This window comes from Callorhinus ursinus, unplaced genomic scaffold, assembly GCF_003265705.2.
Source record: "Callorhinus ursinus isolate GAN/ISIS: 27379988/994484 unplaced genomic scaffold, GSC_fseal_2.0 scaffold21, whole genome shotgun sequence".
In the NCBI taxonomy this organism is placed as follows: Eukaryota; Metazoa; Chordata; class Mammalia; order Carnivora; family Otariidae; genus Callorhinus; species Callorhinus ursinus.
The window spans coordinates 17,530,578-17,556,122 of record NW_027397083.1 but is presented as its reverse complement, the minus strand read 5'-3'; the positions used below and the strand labels follow the sequence as shown (position 1 = coordinate 17,556,122).

The window sequence follows — 25,545 nt, the reverse complement described above, 5'->3', positions numbered from 1 at the left end:
TCCCACATTGGACTCCCTGCTCGGCGGGAATCCTGCTTCTCCCTCTCCCACTCTCCCTGCTTGTGTTCCCTCTCTCGCTGTCTCTCTGTTAAAAAATATATTTAAAAAAATTATTTGCCACTTTATAGCAAGGACTGCCTGTCCTCTAGTTTCTAATAATATATTTCTTATTTCCATTGGAGACTTACTGGAATCTCCGTTAACATCCATGTTTCTAGCATGCATCTCAGAACTCTTTCAGCCTCTACCCATTACCCAATTTCAAAGCCACTTCAAAATTTTTAAGTATTTGTTACAACAGAACCCCATTTTTTGTACTAAAATCTGTCTTAGTAAGCTTGGGGTACCATAACAGAACACTATAGACTGGCTTAAACTATTGAAATTATTTTCTTACAATTCTGGAGGCTGGGAAGTCCAAGATCAAGGTGCTGCCCAATTTAGTTCCTGTGGAGGACTCTTCCTGGCTTATAGATGACTCTTAATGTGTTTAAGCATCCTCTCCCTAGACTCCTCCATCCTTCTACTCCAACTGGACTACTTGTTCTCTAGGCATACCTACACAGTTATTATTCTGGCACTTTCCTTCATCATCCTAAGAACTGCTCTGACTTTGCTGGTAGTGGAGTACATCCTCTGGTGACTTGAGAGTGAATGGAGATAGAGGTTTGAGGTGGTAGAGATTTTGAACTTTGCATGTCTGAAATTGTCTTAATTTCACTCTCAAATTTAACATTACTTCGGTAAAATACAGACTAGTAGGCTGAACATAACTTCCTCTCTGAAAAGTCCAGATCCTGGAAGCTTTTCAGTATTTTCCTTTTTCCCTCTTGTTCTGAAGTGTCAGAATTCTGTGTTTTGGTGTATGTCTATTTTCATTCATAATTTGAATACTCAGATTTTATAGCTCCCATTTTTCATTTTGGGAAATTTCTCTTAGATTATTTCTTTGATATTTTCCTCTATTGTGTCTGTTTCTCTAAGAAATCCTTTTTGGTGTCAACCTCCTGGACTAATTCTCTAAATATTTTCTTTTCTCTCTCATTTTCTATCTTTTTAAGAGATAGTATAGCATAATGGTTAAGAGACTGAGTGATAGGGGCACCTGGGTGGCTCAGTCAGTTAAGCAGCCAAGAATCTTGATTTCAGCTTAGGTCATGATCTCTGTATCCTGGATTGGAGCCCTGTGTCAGGCTCCACGCTCAGTGGGGAGTTTGCTTGAGGATTCTCTGTCTCTCTCCCTTTGCCCCTTCCCCCACACTCACGCTCTTTCTCTCTCTCTAAAATAAATCTTTAAAAAAAAAGAGGCAGTGATAGAATAAGACTATCTATTACGAATCCTTGTTCTGCCTTTCACTTACTTTGTGGCCTTCAACAACTTAACTTTTATGCTCCAATGTCTTCATCTATAAAATGGTCTTAATATAGTGCTTACTTCTTAAGATTGTTTAAAGATTACATATGTTAATTGTATAAAGTAATTAGAATAATGCCTGGCAGTTGGAAAGCACTTTAAAATATTAACTATTATGTTTGTTTGTTTTTTTGTTTAATTATCATTGCTGTCATTATTATCATTATTGTTCCTTTATTCTGAGAATTTGACCAACTTGATCTTCTAGAACTTCTGGTCATTTTTTTTTTAATCTTCTATTACATTTTTAATTTCTAGAAACTCAGGTTTTTTTCTGTTTCCTTTTACTGAAGTGTTTTTTTACACATCATCTCATATAATAGATACTACTTTTTATTTTTTTTGAAGTTTTTGTTTCTGGCAAGGTTTCTGTTTCCTGCTCATTTGTCTTGGTCTTTTAATTCCATATTAGATGCTTATTTCAAATATCTGATAATTCTTGGCTGTCTTTTAATATTGAAGAGTAAGGGACTAGAAGGCTAGTTGGAAGTACTGTGTATTTGGACACATAACTTGTGATCTGATAGGTTTGCTGTAAGTTTCGCTAGTGGTATCTCTCTAAAGGCCTTTTCCCTAAATTTTGTCAATTTCTCGAGGGAGGACTCCTTTAATCTCCTGATCTCCTGCCTGTTCTGCTTAAGAATGGCTTCTGGCCTTGTCAGAGGCTAGCAGTGGGAGCCAACTATGTGCATGTGTTGGGGGTTCTGGGGGTATCTCACTCTTCTGTATGAAGACTTTCAATAAGTTACCCTGTCTTCAATATGATGTGTCACCCCTGCCCTCTGTCATGTTCCTACTTCCAGTTTGTCTGATTTGACCTATCCATTTGTCTTACACAGTTGGGGCGGAATAGTATCCTGGCTCTTAGTGGAAAATAGGGGATCTGAGGGCTCTTTTTAAAGATTTTCACCTAATCCTTCTACTTTGACACAGGTATGTTGCTCCTTGCTTGCTGAAATTACTGGTCTTTTCTGCAGGTATGCCAGTTGTTAGGATTTGTTAAAGCCAAGTGGTAGAAACTGTGGTGTTTATATTTATTATCTTATTCTTTATTACTTTCTAGGTGTTTTATATATCCCATAGAAAAAAAATAATTTGAGATGCAAGGCCTTATGTTATAAACAACATTTATCATAGCATTCTCGGACTGCAAACAACCTAAAGGTCCAACAATAAGGAAATAATAAACTGAATTTTAATTAAGTCATGTAATTTAATATTATACAGCCATTGAAAATCTTATTTTTGAAATGTGGGAATGCTCACAATATCATGTTAAAAATGTAGAAATGTAGGGGTGCCTGGGTGGCGCAGTTGCTTAAGTAGCTGACTCTTGGTTTCAGCTCATGTTGTGATCTCAGGGTTGTTAAGATCCAGCCCGGGTTCCGGCTTCACACTCAGCTCGGAGTCTGCTTAAGTTTCTCTCTCCCTCTTCCTCTACCCCTCCCCACCAAGTGCTTTCACACACTCTCAAATACATAAATAAATCTTTTTTTTTAAATGTAGAATACAAATAATATACATTATCATGTGCATAACAGGCAATATGAGTTTTGTAGTGTTTATACATATATTTTTTAAAAGACTGGAGGGCAGGACTTGAATATGTTCAGAGTTATTATTCCTAGGTGGTAGATTAATAGGTAATTGTTTACTTTTTTATGTTTCTGTATCTTATAATTTTCTTTGTTGAACATTTACCACTTTTAAAATCAATTGCTGTCCAATAAATATTGATTTTTAAAGGGATAGTTGGGTACTTTTTTTTTTATGGTGAAGAGATGTTTCTTTCTTTAAAGTTTTTATTTTAATTCCCGTTAGTTAACATACAGGGTTATGTTCGTTTCAGGTATACAGTATAGTGATTCAACACTTCCATGCATCACCCAGTGCTCATCACAACAAGTGCACTTCTTAATCCCCATCACCTATTTAACTCATCCCTCTAGGGTACAATTTTTCTAAGTTGAAAGAATATAGTGAAAAAAAGTGTTAAAACTTTTTTTGTAGGTGATACAAGATAAAGGACAGTGTTGGAAGGACAGGGAGGCATACAACTTTTTTAGGTACTGAAAAATCTGGTTTTAATTTTAAACAGTTAAGTTGTGATGTTTTTTTAAAATCCTAGTTGATATAACTGTAAAGTGTGTCATTGACAGTTACACAGTAAACAGTTTAAATTGTTAGATGAATAAATAAATACATTTTCCCATTTTCTAGACCTGCACTAACTAATAAAATTTTCTATGATGTCAGAAATGTTCTCTACCTGCACCACCTAATAGGGTAGCTATTAGCCGCATGTGACTATTGAGCAATATGGCAACTGAGGCACTGAATTTATCATTTTGCTTAATTTTAATTAATAAAAACTTAAATTTAAATAGCCACATGTGGATTGGGGCTATTTATTGAGTAACATAATTGTAGACCAGTGGTTTTTGTAAATAATTCTATATCTTAACAACTGTTAACAAGGGCACCTAGGTGGCTTAGTCGGTTGAGTGTCCAACTCTTGATCTCAGCTCAGGTCTTGATCTCATAGTTGTGAGTTCAAGCCCCCCTTTGGTCTTCACACTGGACATGGAGCCTACTTACAAAAAAATTAAAAATAAAAGGTTTTTAAAAAATGTTAAAAACTGATTAATAAAACTAATTCAGATGTTTTAATTGCTATCTAGTATTTTTAATGCAAAAAAGACAATTGAGGAAAAACAATTACACATGTCTAAAATGAATAGATTTTGCAAGGTAGATATAAATTCATTAAATTTAAGGTTTTATAAAAAACATCTTGTTTATTTATTAAGATTTTATTTATTTATTTGACAAAGAGAGACACAGCGAGAGAGGAAACACAAGCAGGGGGAGTGGGAGAGGGAGAAGCAGGCTTTCCGCGGAGCAGGGAGCCCATTGCGGGGCTCGATCCCAGGATTCTGGGATCATGACCTGAGCCAAAGGCAGACGCTTAACGACTGAGCCACCCAGGCGCCCCTATAACATCTTATTTAAATTTTTGTTTATTTCCTCATTTCAGAATAAAATTAGTGCTTCTTCACTCTGACTATAAGGCTGTGGAGCAGGAGAAAAGGTTAAGAATATCAGAATCTTCAAACTTTTTTTTTTTTAACATTACAAAGATTTTATCCTTTCCCCCACAAGGCAATAAAAAATACTTATGGGGGACGTCTGGGTGATACAGTCAGCCAAATGTCTGACTCTTGGTTTCAACTCAGGTCATGATCTCAGGGTTCTGAGATTGAGCCCCAACTCAGGCTCCGCAATCTATGTGGAGTCTGCTTGGGATTCTCTCTCTGTCTTTCTCTGCCCCTAACCCCCACATGCTCTGTCTCTAAAATAAATATGTGTGTGTGTGTGTGTGTGTATACACATATATATATATACAGACAGAATTACATTATCTTTGCAAATGTAAAAAGGCAGGAAAATAATTGAGAATCAATCATTTAAAATAATTTATAATTTATAGATTTAATTAAGTTGTAAAATGATGCCCCTAGACCAATATATATTAAGAAGACAGTTTTTATATGTTTGAAATGTTCTAAACAGAATTTTCAATTAGTTCTCTTATGGCAGGGTTGTGGGTATATATTTACCTACTCTATTTCTGGTTGAAATTTTCCTAAAGATTCCTTTAGAATTATTGAATATTGTGTTTGGGGTTAAGATATCAGAGTACTAAATTTGTATCATAGCCTCTCATACATTACCAAACAAAAAGTAATTTAAAATTTCCAAAAATTCAGTTTTACTGAATAGAACAAGAGTCAGAGTCCAACCCAATGCTATAAATTTATAAAGTCCATGTCCAAATAAAAGTCACCATTCAATGTTCTTCATCCTCACACCTAGAAACCAAAGAATTATTGTATTCTTAAAAAGATAATTAGGGCTAATGATCTCAAACTAAAGCAAATGTTTCAGAAACAACACTGAATTGAATTTATAATCTAAAACCTAATAGTATATCATTCCCTAAACAAGGATAAAATACTCACTGAATCAACTGATGTGAACACAGGAAGTTGGCATTTCATGAAATCTCATAAGAAAATAAAGTGTCCAGGACTTCTAATGAAGATTGCATTTAATTTTGCCTAAGCTCTCCTAACATGAAGGTACAGAAAAATACGTGAATAGCAAAATACTCAGTTTTCAAACTTTAGCTAGAGGGAAAAACTCAGTCTGGGAGAAAACATAATCCAAGAACAGAAGGAAATTCCTTCATAAAAGATTTGTAGAAGAGTTTAATAAGAACATGAGTTCAAAAACAAGAAAAAGAGAACAAGAGTTCAATAAAATATCACAAAAATGAGATTTAAGAAAACATGAGTAGATAAAAAGGATAATTGCAGAATTAAAAATACAAATTGACTTAAATAATATTACCCAATATTAAACAGACTTGGCAATAGTCATAGTGCAGTTAGAAAAATGAGATTAAAACAAGAAGTGAGACTATAATTACAGTGTGGAAAATATTTAATAAAATTAAAGTAGCTAGTGTATTGAACAGGGCAGGTATAGAACATTTCCAACATCACTGAAATTTCTGTTAGTCAGGGCTGGTCTAGAAAACAGGAAAACATTTATTCATCTAACATTTAAATTGTTCACTGTATGACGTTTTACAACTGTCAATGGTACACATGATATTTATATCAATAAGGATATATTCTAGTTCAGTGTAGAACAGAAAAATAATTTTAAACCTCAGACACAAAAAATTTTATTGGAAATTGAGATCTTCAGCTTAAAAGGAACATTCAGTGTTACAGGAGAGAAATAATACAAAGCAAGAGATATAGATACAGCCCATTTAAGTTATTAAACTGCAAAGATGAAGAATTATTCACTCATTCAGTCAGAAAAAAGCAAATCACCTACAAGAGTGGAAGGCTTCAGACTTCACAGCATCATTCCCTGTCTAAAGACAGTACAACAGCAATGTCTACCAGCTTTTAAGCTAGTAAAAATATTATGAAATATATACAACCAATGTATTGGTTGAATAAAAAAGTATTTGAAAATATGGTCCATGTATTTACTTCCTCACAGAGCGCTTCATTGACTACACTATGTAAGTAAACATTTCCCATTACTTTGTATTCCTTTCCTCTTTTTTTTTTTTAAGTTTATATCACTACCCTTCTAGAATGTACCTCCATAAAAGCAGAGACTTGGTTTATTTTACTCACTGCTTCATCCCTGGTACCTTCTTGGCACTGTTAAATGAGTGCAGGTATCAATTTTTTAAAAACTCAAGAATGGCAGAACTGTGCTAAAAGCACCCATGGTAAATCCATTTCAAAAAAACCCTAAAACTAAATAACTCTGTGTGGTGCAGACAGGAATGCAATTCTATAAACCTTGACAACACAAAAATAATAGGGGAGAAAACTAAACCTGGGGCTGGGAGAAAGTGCTACATGCTAATTTCCTCATTTTTATAGGAGAGAAGGAAAGAGAAACTGATTTCATTGAAAACTGAAACCCATAAAAAGGAGCATAGTGATTCCAACATCTTAATGTGCTTCATAATCACATTTCTAATTTTAGAAGAGAATGTGTCAGGAAATAATATCGCTCAAAGTAAAGAATCATTGATCAGTTCAACAATTCTTTCAATTTTACTTCATTTTTGTTTTATAAAGTAAAATGTTAATTTTTCAAATATTAATAGTATTTTAATATCTACTATTTTGATTGAAGTAGTTTGCCTAGCATATCCATGTATATACATAAGTTTATGCTGGGAATGCTGTTTAATGATTATTGTAGGGAAGTTTGATTTTGTAATTTTTAAAAATTTTATACCTTTGTCATAGCTATATTTTTTTAATTATTTCTTTTCTATGTCTTGAAGCTTATTAATCTTTTTTCCTTCAATGTCTAATCTGCTGTTCCTTCTGTCCAGTGTGTTTTAAAAATCTCAGACATTGAAGTGTTCATCTCTAGAGTTTCATTTGGGTCTTTTAAAAATGGCACCTGGGTGGCTCAGTTGGTTAAGCAACTGCCTTCAGCTCAGGTCATGATCCTGGAGTCCCAGGATCAAGTCCCGCATCAGGCTCCCTACTCGGCAGGGAGTCTGCTTCTCCCTCTGACCCTATCCCCTCTCATGTGCTCTCTCTCTCTCAATCTCTCTCTCAAATAAATAAATAAAATCTTTTAAAAAAAAAGTCTTTCCTATCTATATGCTCAATCTTTATTGAACACATGGAGTATAATTATAATTGATTTTTGTCTTAGTCTAACTATATTTGTATCATTGCTGCATCTCCTTTTTATAGGTCATATTTTCCTGTTCTTTTTCATGCCTGGTAAGTTTTTTATTGGCTCCAGATATAGTGAATTTTAACATGTGGAGTGCTGGATATTTTACATTCCTGCAAACATTCTTGAGTTCATTTCTGGGATTCAATAAAGTTACTTGGAAACCGTTTGATCACTATTAGGCTTACTTTTAAGCTTTGTCAGGTGGAATCAGAGCAGATTTTTTTCTAGGGCTGATTTTGCCTCACTACTTAATGGTCCATGAATTACAAGGTTTCTTTGCTCTGGTTGGTGAGACCATGGACTTTTTCTGGTTCTATGTGAGCTGTAGAAATTGTTTACCTTGCTCCTTTTGAGTGGTTCTCTCACCAGTTTTGGGTAGTTTCCTTATGTCCATTTGCTGATCAGTACTCAAGAGATGCCTCTACAGGAACACCTGGGTGGCCCAATCGGTTGAGTGTCTGCCTTCGGCTCAGGTCATGTTCCCAGGGTCCTGGGATTGAGTCCCATATCGTCTCCTTGCTCAGCAGGGAGCCTGCTTCTCCCTTTGCCCGCTGCTCCCCCTGCTTGTGCTCTCTCTCTGACAAATAAATAAATAAAATCTTAAAAAAAAAAATAGAATTGCCTCTATAGATCTCTGGAGCAGATCTCTCTCTGTGCTCCTCTCTTCCCCTGTATTTTGCCACATGGCCTCCTTGAACTCCTACCTTGTCTCTTCAACTCAAGAAGACTATTGGGTTCCTGTTTTCTACATTCTGCACTGGATATTTCCTTTTTTTTTTTTTAATTCAAGTATAATTAACATGCAGTGTTTTATTAGTTTTTAGGTGTATAATATAATGACTCAATACATTGCCTACTATTGTCAACTCAAAATATATGGCTCTGAGTATTAAGTTAAGGCAATTATTTGACTAAATTCCTATAATCAAATGTTTATTAAGTGCTTAACATGCAGCAAACACCATTCTTTGCATTTCACATTTTTTCTCATTTATTCCTTACAGAAACCCAATGAAATGAATGCTGTTATCTCTATATTTCAGATGATAAGTAGAGACAGAGAGGTCCCATATGTGGTCAAGGTAACCACAAACACAGCTATTAGTGTGTAAAGTCAAGATTTGGACCTAAACCATATGGTTGTAGAATTCAAACTCGTAACCACTATACTGTATTGTACCATATGCCTCACAAATATTTACTTCCATTGAAAACATAAGTTATTTTATATTTTGTAAGATACTAATGCTTTGCTGGGATGATGGATTCAGAGTTTAAATGATATAACTAGGGTGCCTGGGTGGCTCAGTCGTTAAGCGTCTGCCTTCGGCTCAGGTCATGATCCCAGGGTCCTGGGATCAAGTCCCACATCAGGCTCCCTCCTCGGTGGGAAGCCTGCTCTCCCTCTCCCACTCCCCCTGCTTGTGTTCCTGCTCTCGCTATCTCTGCCTCTGTCAAATAAATAAAATCTTTAAAAAAAGAGATTTTATCTGCATTTAAAAATAAATAAATAAATAAATAAATGATATAACTAGTTTCTGATACCAGCATAAATTAAAGTGTGGTTCTGTTTGGAGGCCTTTTAGTAGATAACTGAAATATATGACGGTTAATGTATTTTCCATCTGATTAGTTGACATGATTCTAAGCATAAATTTTGATTTTGCAAAGTAAGAGTTGTAATTTAGACTAATTTATGTCATAGCACAAGATTATGTTTACTAATCCAGCACCCCATGTTATCTTTATGATTTTTACACACACACACACACACACACACACACACACACACACACGTTTTTTATAGCTACTCCCTGGGTCAGCTTCCAGAAAAGAAAAGATAAAATTGGACTTCAGTGTCTCTTTACTTAATGAGATTTTAAATTCTATTTTCATTGTTAAAAGAAGAGACATAGGCTTTCAGGTACAAAACTAACATTTGATAAGGGCAAAATAAATGTCTTATTGTTGTTACTTCACTGATTATTTAGGTGAATGAGTTTTTTGAATTCTAGTATCACAAACCAGTAAACAGATTGCACACATGCCTTATTTTTACCTTGCAGCAGACATAACAATAATTACATGTAATACATAAATGCTAATTCCAGACTTTGCTTTAAGTGTGTGTGTATATATATATATATATATATAGAGAGAGAGAGAGAGAGAGAGAGAGAGAGAGAGAGATCATACCTCTTGTTGCAGTAGCATTTGGTTTTTGATAGTGTAAAAATTTGAATATTTTCTCTAAATTCTAGTTCATTGCTAAAAAAAACTTCACACTATTATATATACCATTTTCCTCTGTTTTAGAAATAGCCATGTTATCATGACTGTATGCTTCGATCAGTTTTGAGGCATCAAGGTCTTGGGAAGTTCTAGTATTGCTAATATTATGATTTAAGAAAATTGTCACATTTTTTAATCACAGATGTTCAATAATGTGTCATTCTGTTTTCTTAGGAACTTCCTGCACCATTACTTGATGATAATTATAAAAAAGACTTAGATGAAGATATATGTAATCATCAAACACCAGACTCTAACATTAAGATGAAAATAGCTTGGCGTTACCAGTTATTACCCAAGATGGAGGCAAGTCAACATACAAATTATTTCTAAAATTTGCAAATGTATTTGTTTTCATTTTATAGAATCTTTTATGGTATACCTGTTATTTTTAAAATGCACTACAATATATATTTTCTTATTGAAATAACTAGATATTTTATTTGTATTTTATCAAGATATTTCTTAAAAAAATAAAATTATGGCAAATTGTTTTTTTACCAAAATAGATTTCACTTCTTCCATAATTTCCATATAGAATCTTTTTTTCTAGGGTTGCAAGCCAGGAAAAGTGAACTCATTAATCTATTTCTATCCGGCTTGGTTACCTGTAAATAATCAGCCTAAGTGGTAATTCTTTGGAATTACTGTTTTTATTCCTATACATTTTCTATCATTATATTTTCAAACTCAGCTATCTGATAACCTCATCTGTCCAGTGTATACTAAGAGATAGGAAGTGAAGGGAAAATTTCTGAGAAAACAAATGTCAGTAAATCTGTCCACTAAAGCTTATGAACTTTGCTCCTGGTGAAGGCTCTGTTCATTTATTAGCTCCTTTATTTGTTTACTTATTTTTCAGAACACTTTAATGTCTACCAGACATCATATTGGTAGAAAAGAGAGAAATTCTAATCTGAATAAGACACAATACCCATAGCCTACCCTTCCATCTTCTACAGTGACATCACTGTTACCTTCCCCAAGGACAGATACGTTTGTAACACTCCTTAACTGTAAATGCCTAATTTGATATATTGTTTCCACTGCCTCCTCCTAAATGCATGGCCGACTGTCAATCATAGAACCCTTCTGCCAAGCCTAGACAACGCCTTAGAATTCTCTGCAATATTCAGGGTGGTCACTACCAGCTAATATGTGAGAGTTAGTATGTGAGGTGAAACCTATTTGTAATTATAAGCCTGCAATATGAAATACAAACTTATTGAGATTGTATATAAGATCTATACAACCTGATCCAAGCCTACTTTTTAGTCTCCTTCTGTGTGAGTGTAAAATACTATATCCACCCATCCTATGAGAGTTGCTCCTTGTAAATTGCTTATATTTCTGCTAGTAATGCTTTTCACTTTCTTATTCACCAGTTCAGCCTTCTCCAAGTGCAAATATTACTACTATGACAGCTTTTCATACATAATTATCTCGTTTCTTATTTTTGTGTCCATAGCTCTTCATGTATTTTAAAGTACTTCTAACATTATTTTATAGGTAATTGTTGCTATAACTCTTTTCTCCATCAGACAGAATTCTCTATGAGGGCAGAGAGCCTGTTTTATTTTCTCTCATATCTCCAGCATCTATATTAATGCCCAATACTCAATAAATATTTGGTGTGTGATAAATGTATTTATACACTTATACAGTCTGCAAATACTGAGTATCACCTGTTTATTAAGTATAAACTATGGTATAATAGGTACATATTAAGCAGTGATAAACTGTTCTAATTTAGATGGGAAAGCTATTTAAATAATAAGATTTTTAAGTGTGATTTAAATGACAGTGAACAAACTACAGACTAAAGCAAGGTTATTTGCAACTGATAGAATAAGGAATAAAATTTCCTTATATACAAAGAACTTCTAAAATGAATAAGGAATAGTCTACCAACCCAATTTTTAAAATGGGTGGAAATATGTAAAGGAAATTTAGGTGGCCCTTAAACATACAAACACAGATGCCCAGCTTCAGTTACAATAAGAGAAATGCAAATTAAAACTGCACTGGCAGGGGCGCCTGGGTGGCTCAGTCGGTTAAGCATCTGTCTTCAGCTCAGATCATGGTCTCAGGGTCCTGGGATCAAGCCCCACCCAGGGAGCTTCTCCCTCTGCCGCTCCCCCTGCTTGTGTCTCCCTCTCTCTGTCAAATAAATAAATAAAATACTTTAAAAAAAAAATGCACTGACCTGCCAGTTTTCTCTTACAGGTTGTCAATAACCTAAAATGTTTGGTGAGACACTAAATTAGCAAGGGTGTGGGGAAACTAGTACTTTCATACTTTGCTAGTGGAAATGTAAATAGGTACAATTTCTGTGGAGGGTGTTTTGGTAGTATCCTTCAGAATTACAAAAAAACACATACCCTTTGATCCTTTTGGGGATTTACATTATGAATATATTTACTCATATGTAAAATGAATATATGATCTATGTATGTAGCATATTTTTAATAACAAAAGATTAGAAATAAACTGAATGTCCATCAGGAAACACTTGGTTAAGTAAATTACAGTATATGTATACAGTTGAATATCATTTCATGTGTATTAAAAAATAGAGGGAAGCTCTGTGTAGCCAGTTGTTGCAGGCATAGCCTAGCTCGGATGTGATTGAGAACTGGGTATAAGGCCAGAATAAATGGAGTTATTCTGCTTAGGAAAATGTGAGTAGAGTGATAGAGATTAAAGCAGACAAGGAATGTCGGACTAGTACTTGAGAACCCTAATGGCAAAGAACTTCATTCATGTCTTTGAGCTGGCAGTTTCATTTAAATTCCTGAGCTTAATGGTGACTCTTTTGTAAAGAGTGACTATATTCTAATTTTTCTACTGGTATGTTCTGAAAGTCAATAATGAACAGAAGTTCTAAGTTAAATTTAGCTTTCTTGTAGAGACAATATGCCAGTCCAGTTGTAGTTATATAAATCACTTGCATCTTGCCTTTACTTTATTTTCACTCTAATCTCAGCTATGTTTTAGTTTTTTCACTGGTCACTAACATTTTTCAGGTGAAATTGTCAATGAAGATGCAAATAACTGAAACTTTAAGCCTTTTATTTTTTACTGCTTGTTACAAAATCTGTTTAAAGTTGGGGCAAAAGTTCTTTGTTTCTTATATTGTTTCTTTATATATTATAATTACGAGTGCTATTCCTGGCCCCTTTACTTATAAGTGAATAGTCCTTATTCCACTCTTCTTTCTAGAGTGTGGTGTGCCTGCAGTTGTTCTGATTTTCTCTATGGAAGTAAATTTCTCAGTGGTCACATATTAACACATAAACCCTTGCTCTTCTTTAAAATGATCTTTCCCAGATGACTTACTCTCCCATTTTCTTGAGTTCTCCGCTAAAATATCACTTAATCGGGAATGTGTTCTTTTCTCAGTCTCTACAAAAAAAAAAAAAAAAAAACACTCTCTCTCTCTCATCTCCTTTCACTGTCTTATTTTTCTTCAGGGCATTTATCATCACCTACCAGATAATATCATCTATCTCCTCCTACTAGGCTGTGAGCTCAGTGAAAGAAAGGGGTTTCAAATATCTTGTTTTACTGGCATATAGTGGGTGCTCAATAGTTATTTGTTGAATATATGAGTGAATGAATTATATAGTATGTGAATTAAATGCAAAACTGAGTTAAGTTGCATTAATTAATACAAGTAAAATAATAGCTTATTTTGAATGTACTGTCAGTGGTCAAACTTAAGTTTATTGGTATTTGTAAGTGAACTCTGTCAAGTTTACAAAATAGAATCTTCTGACTTCTTTGCTTTTCTTTGAAATGTCACCATCATGTATATTTGCCTGTCACAGAAATTTTATACATGAGGATTTGTCAAGACTGATATCATCTACTTTATAAATCTAGATTTTACTTTGCCATTATTAGTTTAAAAACAACAAAACCCTGGGTTTTCTGTGTTCTACCTGAGACAAAATATAGTTAAAACTGTTATGAGCAAAGATTAAACAAGTAGTCCAAAACTAGCTTTGTCATTTTTCAGAGATACCTTTTATTGTAAGTTGCCACCAGTTCCCAAGAGTGTAGTCACATTCCCACTTAGGGAATGCAGACAAGGATAGGAATACGCACACCTAAGTCAGTAACAGTAGTTCAGTAAAGTATAATGCAGTGCTGCTTCTAGTTGGAGAGGTGTGTAGTTTTACAAAGGCCCCCTTCCCTTGGCCTGTGATTTTGATTTTCTCTCTTAGGTGGGTCTGTTCTTTTTTTCCCTATCCAATCGTCAATCCTATTCCCTTTTCACTCCAACAATTGGTAGCTTACAACATATTCTGAGACCTAATTTCTTCAATATTGTATATAGTTCTATTACCAAAGCCTACAGTGGCTCTACCACTTCATGGTAGTGTATTAGATCTTTATTATATTAAATCCTCATTACACTTTGGCTTTCTGTCTTAGTGGTTCAGCCACAGTAGTCCTTCTGCTTGATGTGTGCATATTGCAGGTGACAACAGATACCATTTTTCGAATGAGGTAATTACAAAGGATAGTGGTAGATCTTCTGATTCTCTAGTGAATCATGATACAGTAATAATACCATTTATGTAGTGCTTTACAGTTACAGAATATTCATTGCCGGTATTGCATTATATTTTCACAACAGCCTAACAAAATAATTATTGGTGGTTAAACTGAGGCTCAAAGTGGTTAGTTAACCATTTGGGTTTTTGCTTTCTGTTATGCCGTACTGAGAAACAAGAAATGATAACAATAATAAGAAAATGTCTTATTTAGACTGTTTATTTGTGGTGCAGATTTTGTCTGAAAGTTTTGTTTCTTTCTAACATACTGAAGGTGAGGGATGGTATTGTTTTATTGTTCTGTGCTCTTTCTGGCCCTTCATCAGAATTAGTTTTTCCTTATCATAGTAAATTTTTACTGAACCATTCCATTATTCTGTGTTCCACAGTTGACAGAGGTAAAGGTTAGTCTGTGACTGTGAAACGGAAGTTTTTAAATGTAAAACTAAAGCAACATGTTCTTATCAAACTGAGTAAAACTGACTAGTTATTGATGATATTTTGATTTTTTTAATGTGTCTTTTTTTTGTGGAGTTGACAGTTTTTTTGTAGAGTATTATCAGACTTAAAGCATTTAGTTATCTTTTTTCAGAGAAAATATTTGAAGTCTTTGTTTTATAATTCTAAGCCTCAAAAGATTTCACAGGATTTTTAAAAATCTGATTACATTTTAATGCTTTGTGTTTGGGGTAGAAAAAAAAACCTTACAAAATTGTTTTTCCTGTAAGGGTATATTTATTTTTCCATTTTCATTTTTATTGAAGGATTAAAGCTTTTCAACATTAATAAAATTTGTATTGTCTACCTGGTGAAGATTTTAGTTGCCATATTTACTCTTAATTTCTAAAAAAAATTAATAACTTAATTGTAATAAGAAAAGCTTCCAAATTTATTCTTACATTTTAATGAATTATTTGTGTTCTATATGTAAACTGTCACAGCATGAAATCAATTTTCTGCCTTGATTCATCCCAAATCTGAGATTTCTATCACATTAATATTATAATTAGAAACATTAATAGAGACGGCAACTTAAAAAGCATACTTTGCTTCTTGGCAATTTAGCATATTTCTCTGAGTGCCCAAGACTTCAAGAACCTTCAGTGCACTAATAAATTTATTAACTCAAACTTAAAAGAAGCGAAAAGTCTCTCTTTCTTTCTCTCTCCCCATGGCCAGTCTGCTAAAATAGATTATTCATGCTTATTTGATTCAGGTAGGCTTTTGCAAGCTTCCCTACTAGGCCTGGGAATGTGGTACATTGAGGCCTTTTCAGAGGCTTCTGACATAGACCAAGCTTTTATTGCATGGTGTTTTATTATTACCAAATCCTAGTCTCCACCCAGTTTGTAGGCACTCTGCTTATTCTTTTGAATCAGGAAAGGTTATCACCTACCTTAATCCATGGAGCAGCGTGGATTAAGGACACCAGTGTGCCCCAGGATTCTCAAAGAGGATCCTGGAAACTTCTTGTTTCTTCTTTTTTGCTTGTCTTTACTAAATTCTATTGGGCCTTAGGAGGATTTGCATCTGAAATGGGCAACCTGGTGTTTTTCTCAATGAAGACATCAGATCAAAGTTCAGTTAGTCAAGGCCTTTCTAAAACATTAAGGGGGCTTGGACTTACACAATAAAAAGATGAGCTCTAGCAGAGATTGCAGTAAAAACATTCTGAACTATAATCCGGATAAAGAATAGATTATAGGCCAAAGAACAGACCTTGTTTAAATTGCTTTATACTAATAACTTTGCATTTAAAAACTTTACCCTATTTTTAAGAAACGTACTTTAATATCTCATAATTTATTTGTTAATACTGCCATGGTAAATAGATAAATCATGTTTTAGGAACCATACTTGTATGTATATTGTATTGAAAACATTAGGTTGAGCTGATTGATAGGTCTCTTTCATTAATGAAAATAAACAGTGTCTTACGGAGGGGTGAACAGTCATTTTACTTAGAAAATAAAGGCCAAACCCACAGACTCTGAATCTGAGAATACTATTTCTATTAGACTTCAATTATTTTTATTTTATGTTACGGTATAATTTTATGTTGCTGGCATCCAGTTTAAGAATATTAATCCTTTAAGTCTTAAAATGCAAATATCTAGTGTCAAGGAAATGTCGGTTTATCTAAATTACAAAGTTGTCAGTTACTTAGTAAAATAAAGAACTCACTCCATAAAGTTCTTCTGTTTCTGCAGATTATCTGCAGATTATCTGTTTTGTTGAATGTTCTGAAATTTGTCTGTTTTGTAGTGTTCAGGACAGTGAAAATTATGTAAATTTAGATTAGAAACTATTGCCAGGTGGAATCTGTCAGTAGTTCAACTCTGGACAGAGGTGTATGTATATTTCTAATATGTTGAATCAGCACAGAGTCCATTCAAAGCAATATAATGAGAATGTTCTATTACTAGGCCTTTACTATCCTGTGTAAGTAAATTCAGCATCAATAGTTACTAGAGTTTCTTATGAGAAAGATAGTTTGTTGGAGAAATTGATAATAGCACAAAAGAGGAAGTATCAATGAACTAATGTTATGTCAGGTTTCTGATTTATCTAATGTAGTTTGTATACATTCTCCCTTTTAAGCACGTGCCTTGTTCCCAACGGGAATACCCAAATACATTTTATACTATAAGTTTAATTTTAAATTTGTAAGAAATTTTGAATATATATATATATATACACACACACACACACTGTCTTGTGAGAATTTAATTTTTAAATCATGCTCAGTTTAATATATTTAAATAGCTAGTTTCTTTTGGGCCCCTCACCAATGATTTCATTGGCTTAAGTTTTCATTAGTTCTTAGCAATTCCATATTTAATTTGTCATTTAAACCTGGAACCTTTAAAAAATACTTAAGACATGTATATTAAATTTTTTTAACTTAGGAAGGTAGACAGTAAGAAAAGCAAAGAAGTGTTTGAATTCTTATCAAATTTAGGGAACCACTAGCAGCCAAGAAACATGAGAGAGGAAAAGGTTAATTTCTAAGTTATCATTTAAAATAATAAAAGTTGTATGCTTCTTTCAAATTTAGTAAGTCCGTGTATATAAGCTCTTCCTGTCAGCATTAAAATGCACAAATATATCAGTATTTTTCTGAATGTAGTTCAAATACACTGTAGTTTAAAAAAAAAAAACACGGTAATTTTTTAACAACCAATATGGCTTTTCTTAACAGTCTGGACCAGTATCTTCTTCAAGATTTGGTCACTATTATGATGCATCAAAAAGGATGCCACGCGAACTAATTGAGACTTCAAAATGGCATGGATTTTTTTTTCCAGAAAAATTATCTTCAACTCTTAATAAAGAACCATGGTAAGTTAATGGATTAATTCTGATTTCACAGGTTAACAGAATGCATTTTTACCACATTCTTTGAAAGAACGCATAACCAAAGGTACATATCCTAATCATTGTTTTCTATATAATATGTAACCTGAATTGTACATATGTTTCATAATATTTCTTTATATGTGGTTTTCTTTTTCTGGTCCTGTAACTGTTGGATGTGCTGTTTTTCTTAATTTGCAGTTTGAAAAGTCTGGATACCAAAAATATAATACCTGCTCTTTTTATTTTCAAGAAAATGTGGAATAGTTTTTAAATCAGGGTCTTTTAGCCCTAAATGCAGATAGATATCTAAATACTACTTACTGATAATAATAGCAGTGAAAATAGTATGAAGTACTGCTGTTTTTCAGTAAGTGTTATTTCAGAAATAAACAGAAAGTGTATGTTTTCCAATATTTTATTTATTAAGGCTTTCTATTTCTAGTTATTCTGTAAATACAGCAATCTGTATTTTTTTAGGTTGCCTTAGAAGAATTCAGAGGTTTTTTTGAGTTTATCATGAAGAGTTTTAAATATTAAACCAACACATGCTTATAGTGCTACTAACTTTATTAAGGTAAAACTCTGTCAATTACAGTACTTGACATTGAATAATTTATAAAGTGTTAAGAATATGTAGTTTCAATTCTTACTGCAGTTGAATCAAGGAAAGTAATCCATGAAATAGGTTGTTGCCTCTCTTTTCTTTCATGTTGTAAAACAGTTATTTTCAAAGTGAGATGAGTTATTACATGGAGATTTAATTCAGTAAGTTGTGAACTGAAATGACTTACAAATCTAGAGTCTCTTTCCAGGAATATTACTTGAGAATTTCGTGAAGACTATCCTATTTATTGTTATTAAAGCTCTTTCAAAAAACAAAAAGTCTTCACTTCATTATGGTTTCTCCATTCTGTGGCTTGAGACTTACCAAAAGTGGTGCTTTGATGTCTTAGTGTTAATAGCAACCATTAATGAATGACTTCTGTGTGTGTCGGTCACTCCGCTATGTATTACATTTGTTACCTAGTGCAATCCTTGTATGAATCTTAACAAAGTATGTATTCCCCTTTTCCAGAAGATACTGAAATTCACAGAAGTTATTTATTTGAGGCTCAACTATTAAGTGATAGAACCAGGATTAACCTAAATCAGATCCCTCTCTTTTTCCTTTACTGCTTCAAGAGGCATTGCTGTCCTTTGCCTTTACCTTCCTATGTTATGAAGGAAAGAGCACTGATAAAGAAATAAAGAAATGTGAGTTCTGACTGAGTCCATCCTACCGTTAACCTTGGGAATTCCCTTAAATTCAGTGAAAATAAATATCTGTGAAAAATTGGGGTAGGGGGATACCATTTGTCCTACCTACATCACTAATATTTTGTTAAGTTTGAATGATTATATTGATTATACTATAATCAATATATCAATCGTATTAATTTTTGCCATTCACTAAACCAGACATACATATACTTTTATGGCTTGGGAAATAATTTCTCCTTGATTTCTCAAGTAGTAAATGGTGGAACCCAAATTCAAAGTCAGTTCTTTCTGACTCAAAATTCTGTTCGCTATAATGCTATATTGCCTCCATTCATGGAGTACTTAAGGAAATTTAAAAAATATAAAGTGTCTATTAAGTATAATGTAAGTAAATAAAAAATGTGTTACTTTTGTAATTAATATTTTAAGAATAAAACATATTTAGGGGGACCTGGGTGGCTCAGTTTGTTAAGCATCTGCCTTTGGCTCAGGTCGTGGTCCTGGGGTCCTGGGATCGAGCCCCACATTGGGCTCCTTGCTCAGTGGGGAGCCTGCTTCTCCCTCTCCCTTTGCCTGCCACTCTGCCTACTTGTGCTCTCTCTCTCTGCCAAATAAATAAATAAAATCTTAAAAAAATATATGTTTAAAAAAAAGAACAAAACTTTTTTAAGCCCCAAAGTACAAGGGTTTTGTTCATTCATTCAGCAACTAAAAGAAGGAGGGAATTAACATTTGTTAAGAATACGTGTTCCATGTCAGGCACTGTTCCAGGCATTTGACCATAGGATATTTCATCTGCTCCTCCCACAACCCTGAAAAGTAAGTAATATTATCCCCATTTTTTAGGAGCTTGATGTCAGGGATGCTAAGTAGCTTTCCCATTCTTTCAGGCTGTTAGTGACTAAGTCTCTGACCCAAGCCCAAGTCTTCAAAACCTCTGCTTTTTATTCTGGGCCAGGCTGCCTCCATTTGCTGTTGTAGTAAATGGACAGCACGTGAAGCCAGGTGCCAAGAAAAACTACACCTTGAGCAACCATGAGAATATAGTCCTATAGTCTTTAAAATATGTGTTTTTTTTTTCCAGAGTGTTTTTTGAGAACTAGCGGTTTTGCACAGAATAGGAAAATTTATAGATTTTAATTATCAAGGCAATATTTCATTTCATAGCAGTTAACTGATAATTCATTTATTTCATATAAAACTTAAATGCTTAATTAAATGTAATTAAACTTTAAACATATAATTAAATTAATTTTGAAAATGAGTACTTACCATGTGAGATTTAATTTATGAAAAGCATGTGCTCATTTCACTAAAATGAACTTTACTGGTTCATTTAGAAAACAATAAAGCTAAGCTTTACAGTTGTCTATACTTTTCCTGTAATTAAGACTGGAGGATATAGCTGTGTCCCCCTATCATATGTGAGGATATAATATATAATTTCACATATTCTAAAGGCACTGTTGAAACATAAAGTTTTTTTATGGTAAGAAAATGGCAGGTATGCCTATAGAAAATGTTCGTACATATAATTTAAACTTTCAAATTAAAGCCTGGCTATAAAAACCTGAAAAGTATCACTCTAATATTACCAGATGGTTTTAATATTTCATTGTCATAAATCAGATAATCTGAGTCACAGAACAGTGATAGGAAAAATGATTTTGAGAATAATTCCGTAATTTAAGATTTTTTTTTTTAATTTGGCATTGTTTTGAATTAAGCTTTACTAACAAGTATGCAAGGACAATTCTCTTTTCCTCAGGAAGCTAATGCAGATCTTCAGGGTAGGGATAGTATCTCAGCTTTCTTATTTATTAACAAATCTAACATACTGCTTAACCTACTGTCACAAACTGAATGTTTATGGTTCTGCCCACCACTCTCCCCTACCCCAAATTTATATGTTGAAGCCCAGTGTGATGATATTTGGAAATTAGGCCTTTGGGGGGGTAATTAGAGTTGGATGAGGTCATGAGAGTAGGACCTGGGTCTGATAGGTTTGGTGTTCTTAAAAAGAAGGAAAGATACCCAGCTCCTCTTTCCTTGAGCACATGTACATGAAAGGCCATGTGAGCCACACAGCAACAAAGTGGCCATCTGTAACCCCACAGGAGAGTTCTCAGGAGATGCCAAACCTGCTAGCACCTTAATCTTAGACTTCTAGTAGTAGTAAATAGAATGAATTTGTTTTGATATGTTTCTTTGAAATAAAAGATTTTATTTTTACATGGATATCCTAAAATATGGTTAGTAGTTTCTAACCAAAAGTTTTGTATTAATTACGTTGAATGAACTGAATTCCGAAAGAACCAGTTATCTTTTTAGGAGAATATCTAGGAGAAAACCAACAGAAAGAGGATAAGAATTTTACTTAAGATTTTAGAAGTCATTCCTTTTTCTTATTTTGCCAAGTCTGTTTACCACTTAAATGGAACATCTGTATAAGGCTTCTGTAATATTTTCCTAGACAAATTATAGTTATGACCCTCCATACATTCCTACTTACTTTTGTTCATACTCTGTCAGAACATTTAGCACATCACACTATAATTATTTGCCTTGTCTACATTTTTATCATTTTTATCTTCCCTCTCAAGCAGTGGAAATCCTTGAGGAAAGCGGTTTATGCTATCTTCATCTCTTTATTCATGAATCTAGGACACAGGTGTTGAGTTGACAGTTGATGAACTAATGAATCAATGCACAAAGTATAGTAATAACTCAGATTAACTATAGCCTTGTTCGTAGCTCAGAGATTTAGTGGGATAAAACTAATAACTAAAACATAGCCATGTAAGAGTAAATTTTATTTTTTTTAAGATTTTATTTATTTGTTTATTTGACACAGAGAGAGAGATAGCAAGAGAGGGAACACAAGCAGGGGGAGTGGGAGAGGGAGAAGCAGGCTTCCCACCGAGCAGGGAGCCCAATGTGGGGCTCGATCCCAGGACCCTGGGATCACGACCTGAGCCGAAGGCAGTCGCCCAACGGCTGAACCACCCAGGCACCCCAAGAGTATATTTTGTTTTGAAAATACAGATCTCTTATTTGAGAAGCAGCCATAGTATATTTAGAAGCTACAAGTAGAAACTCATGAGAAAGGAATTTTGCAAGAGAACTTCTAGGTAGGACTAAAGGTTTGGAACAGCAGTATGCTAAACTACTTTATTAAGAAGATTAAAAGTGAATGAAATAGTAATACAAATCTTGGAGCTGAGTGCAAGGCAAGATGTAAACGTGAGGAGAGATTTTACCCATTGGCCTGTCTGCTAGTGATATGATTAAAGTAAAAAGAAAATATCTAAAAATTTTGAGAGAGAACTATTAATCCTAAACCTCATTTTAACCAATGAAAAGAAATTACTTGCTTACGTGTTTGCCTTTCTTCTTTTTCTGTCCTCCAAGGGGGCCTTTGGGTATGCAGAAATTAGTTGCTCATTCTGGCATGCTATCTTCATTGGTATGCATTTGTTTTATTCCCTGCCTGATTCCTACATTCCTAATCCCAGTCATTGTCCCCTAGACATACTTTCTCTTATTAATGCAACATTGTAATTAGTTCTTCCAAATTTTATTCTTCCTTCAATAAAGTAATCTTAGACCTTTGACTCCTCTCTCTCACTCCCTTCATCCAACCTATCAGCAACTCCTGATATTTTTATTTTTTTTGTTTTTATTTAAATATCAGTTAGCTAATATACAGTGTAATATTAGCTTCAGGCATATAATATAGTGATTGTACACTTCCATATAACACCCAGTGCTCATCACAGCAAGTACACTCCTTTATCCTTATGATATATTTAACCCATCCCCCCACCCACTTCCCCTCTGGTAACTATCATATGTTCTCCATAGTTAAAAGTATGTTTCTTGGTTCGCCTCTCTGTCTCTCTCTTTTTCTCCCTTTGCTCATTTGTTTTGTTTCTTAAATTCCACATATGAGTGAAATCATATGGTATTTATCTTTCTCTGACTAATTTGCTTAGAATAATATTCTCTAGCTCCATCCACGTTGGTGCAAATGGCAAGATTTTATTCCTTTTTGTTGCTGAATACTATTCCATTGTGTGTGTGTATGTGTGTGTGTGTGTGTGTGTGTGTTCCATTAATTTATTTGATGAATATATATATACACACACACACACCATATCTTCTTTATCCATTCATCAGTTGATGGACACTTGGGCTGTTTCTATAATTTGGCTATTGTAGATAATGCTGTTATAAACATCAGGGTGCATGTATCCCTTTGATTAGTATTTTTATATTCTTTGGGTAAATAGAAGTGCCATTGCTGGGTCATGGGGTAGTTCTGTTTTTAACTTTTTGAGGAACCTCCATACTGTGTTCCAGAGTGGCTGCACCAGTCTGCATTCCCACCAACAGTGTAAGAGGGTTCCCCTTTCTCCACATCCTCGCCAACACCTGTTGTTTCTTGTGTTGTTGATTTTAGCCATTCTGACAGGTGTTAAGGTGATATCTCATTGTAGTTTTGATTGGTATTTCTGTGATGATTAGTTATGTTGAGCATCTTTTCATGTGTCTGTTGGCCGTATATATGTCTTCTTTAGAGATGTGTGTTCATGTCTTCTGCCCATTTCTTAATTGGATTATTTGGGTTTTGGCTGTTGAGTTTTAGAAGTTCTTTATAGATTTTGAATACTAACCCTTTTTCAAATATGTCATTTGCAAGTATCTTCTCCCATTCTGTATGTTGCCTTTTAGTTTTCTTGATTGTTTCCTTCACTGTGCAGAAGCTTTTTATTTTGATGAAGTCCCAATAGTTTATTTTTGCTTTTGTTTCCCTTACCTCAGGAGACATATCTAGTGAGAAGTTGCTATGGCCAACATCAAAGAAGTTACTGCCTGTGTTCTCCTCTAGGCATTTATGGTTTCAGGTCTCACATTTAGGTCTTTCATCCATTTTGAATTTTTTTGTGTTTGTGAAAGAAAGTGGTCCAGTTTCATTGTTTTGCATGTTGTTGTCTAATTTTCCCAACATAATTTGTTGAAGAGATGGTCTTTTTCCCATTGCATATTCCTTCCTGCTTTGTCAAAGATTAATTAACTATGTAATTGTGGGTTTATTTCTGGGTTTTCTGTTCTGTTCCATTGACCCTTGTGTCTCTTTTTTGTGCCAGTACCCTACTGTTTTGATCACTACAGCTTTGTAATATAACTTGAGTCTGAAATTGTGACGCCTCCAGCTTTACTTTTCTTTTTCAAGGTCACTTTGGCTATTCTGGGTCTTTTGTGGTTCCATACAAATTTTAGGATTGTTTATTCTAGCTCTGTGAAAAATGCTGTTGGTATTTTGATAGGCATTGCATTAAATGTGTAGATTGCTTTGGGTAATATAGACATTTTAACAATATTTGTTCTTCCAATACATGAGCAAGGAATGTCTTTCCATTTCTTTTTGCCATCTTCAATTTCTTTCATCAGTGTTTTGTAGTTTTCAGAGAGTACAGGTCTTTCATCTCTTCAGTTAGATTTATTCTTAGGTATCTTACTGTTTTTGGTACAGTTGTAAATGGGGTTGATTCCTTAATTTCTCTTTCTGCTGCTTCATTATTGGTGTATAGAAATGCAACAGATTTCTGTACATTGATTTTGTATCCTGTGACTTTAATGAATTCATGTATCAGTTCTAGCAGTATTTTGGTGGAATATTTTCGGGGTTTTGTGTATAGAGTATCATGTTCTGCAAATAGTGACAGTTTGACTTCTTCCTTGCTGACTTGGGTGCCTTTTATTTCTTTTTATGGTCTGATTACTGTGGCTAGGACTTCCAGTACCATGTTAAATAACAATGGTGAGAGTAGACATCCCTGATTGTAGAGTTTTTTTCCCCATTGAGGATGATATTAGCTGTGGGTTTTTCATATATGGCCTTTATTATGTTGAGGTATATTCCCTCTAAACCTACTTTGCTGAGGGTTTTTATCATGGATGGATGCTGTACTTTGTCAAATGCTTTATCTGCATCTATTGAAATGATTATATGGTTCTTTTCTTTTATTAATGTGGTGTATCACTTTGATTTGTGAATATTGAACCATGCTTGCAATCCAGAAATTAATCCCACTTGATTGTGGCAAATGATTTTTTAAATATATTGTTGAATTCTGTTTGCTAGTATTTTATTAAGAATTTTTGTATCCATGTTCATCAGGGATATTGACCTGTAGTTCTCTTTTTTAGTGGAGTCTTTATCTGGTTTTGGTATCAGGGTAATGCTGGCATCATAGAATGAATTTGTAAGTTTTCCTCCCTTTTCTTTTTTTGGAATAGTTTGAGAAAAATAGGTATCAGATAAAATCTTTAGAAACAACAACAAAACAAATA

The 25,545-nt window shown here is 33.9% G+C and overlaps 1 protein-coding gene and 1 long non-coding RNA gene across 4 annotated transcripts in view; one reads left to right on the top strand and one right to left on the bottom strand.

Moving 5' to 3' along the window:
• Positions 1-25,545, top strand: part of ELP4 (elongator acetyltransferase complex subunit 4) — a 255,115-nt gene that overhangs the window by 51,702 nt on the left and 177,868 nt on the right. For all 3 annotated transcript variants that reach the window (XM_073904814.1, XM_025878935.2, XM_073904813.1), the window contains exons 4-5: positions 10,181-10,312; positions 17,771-17,910. In XM_073904814.1, coding sequence (XP_073760915.1) covers positions 10,181-10,312; positions 17,771-17,910 — 272 coding nt within the window. The remainder of the gene's footprint in view (positions 1-10,180; positions 10,313-17,770; positions 17,911-25,545) is intronic.
• Positions 1-25,545, bottom strand: part of LOC141374732 (uncharacterized) — a 63,889-nt gene that overhangs the window by 21,308 nt on the left and 17,036 nt on the right. The gene's annotated exons all lie outside the window — the stretch shown is intronic.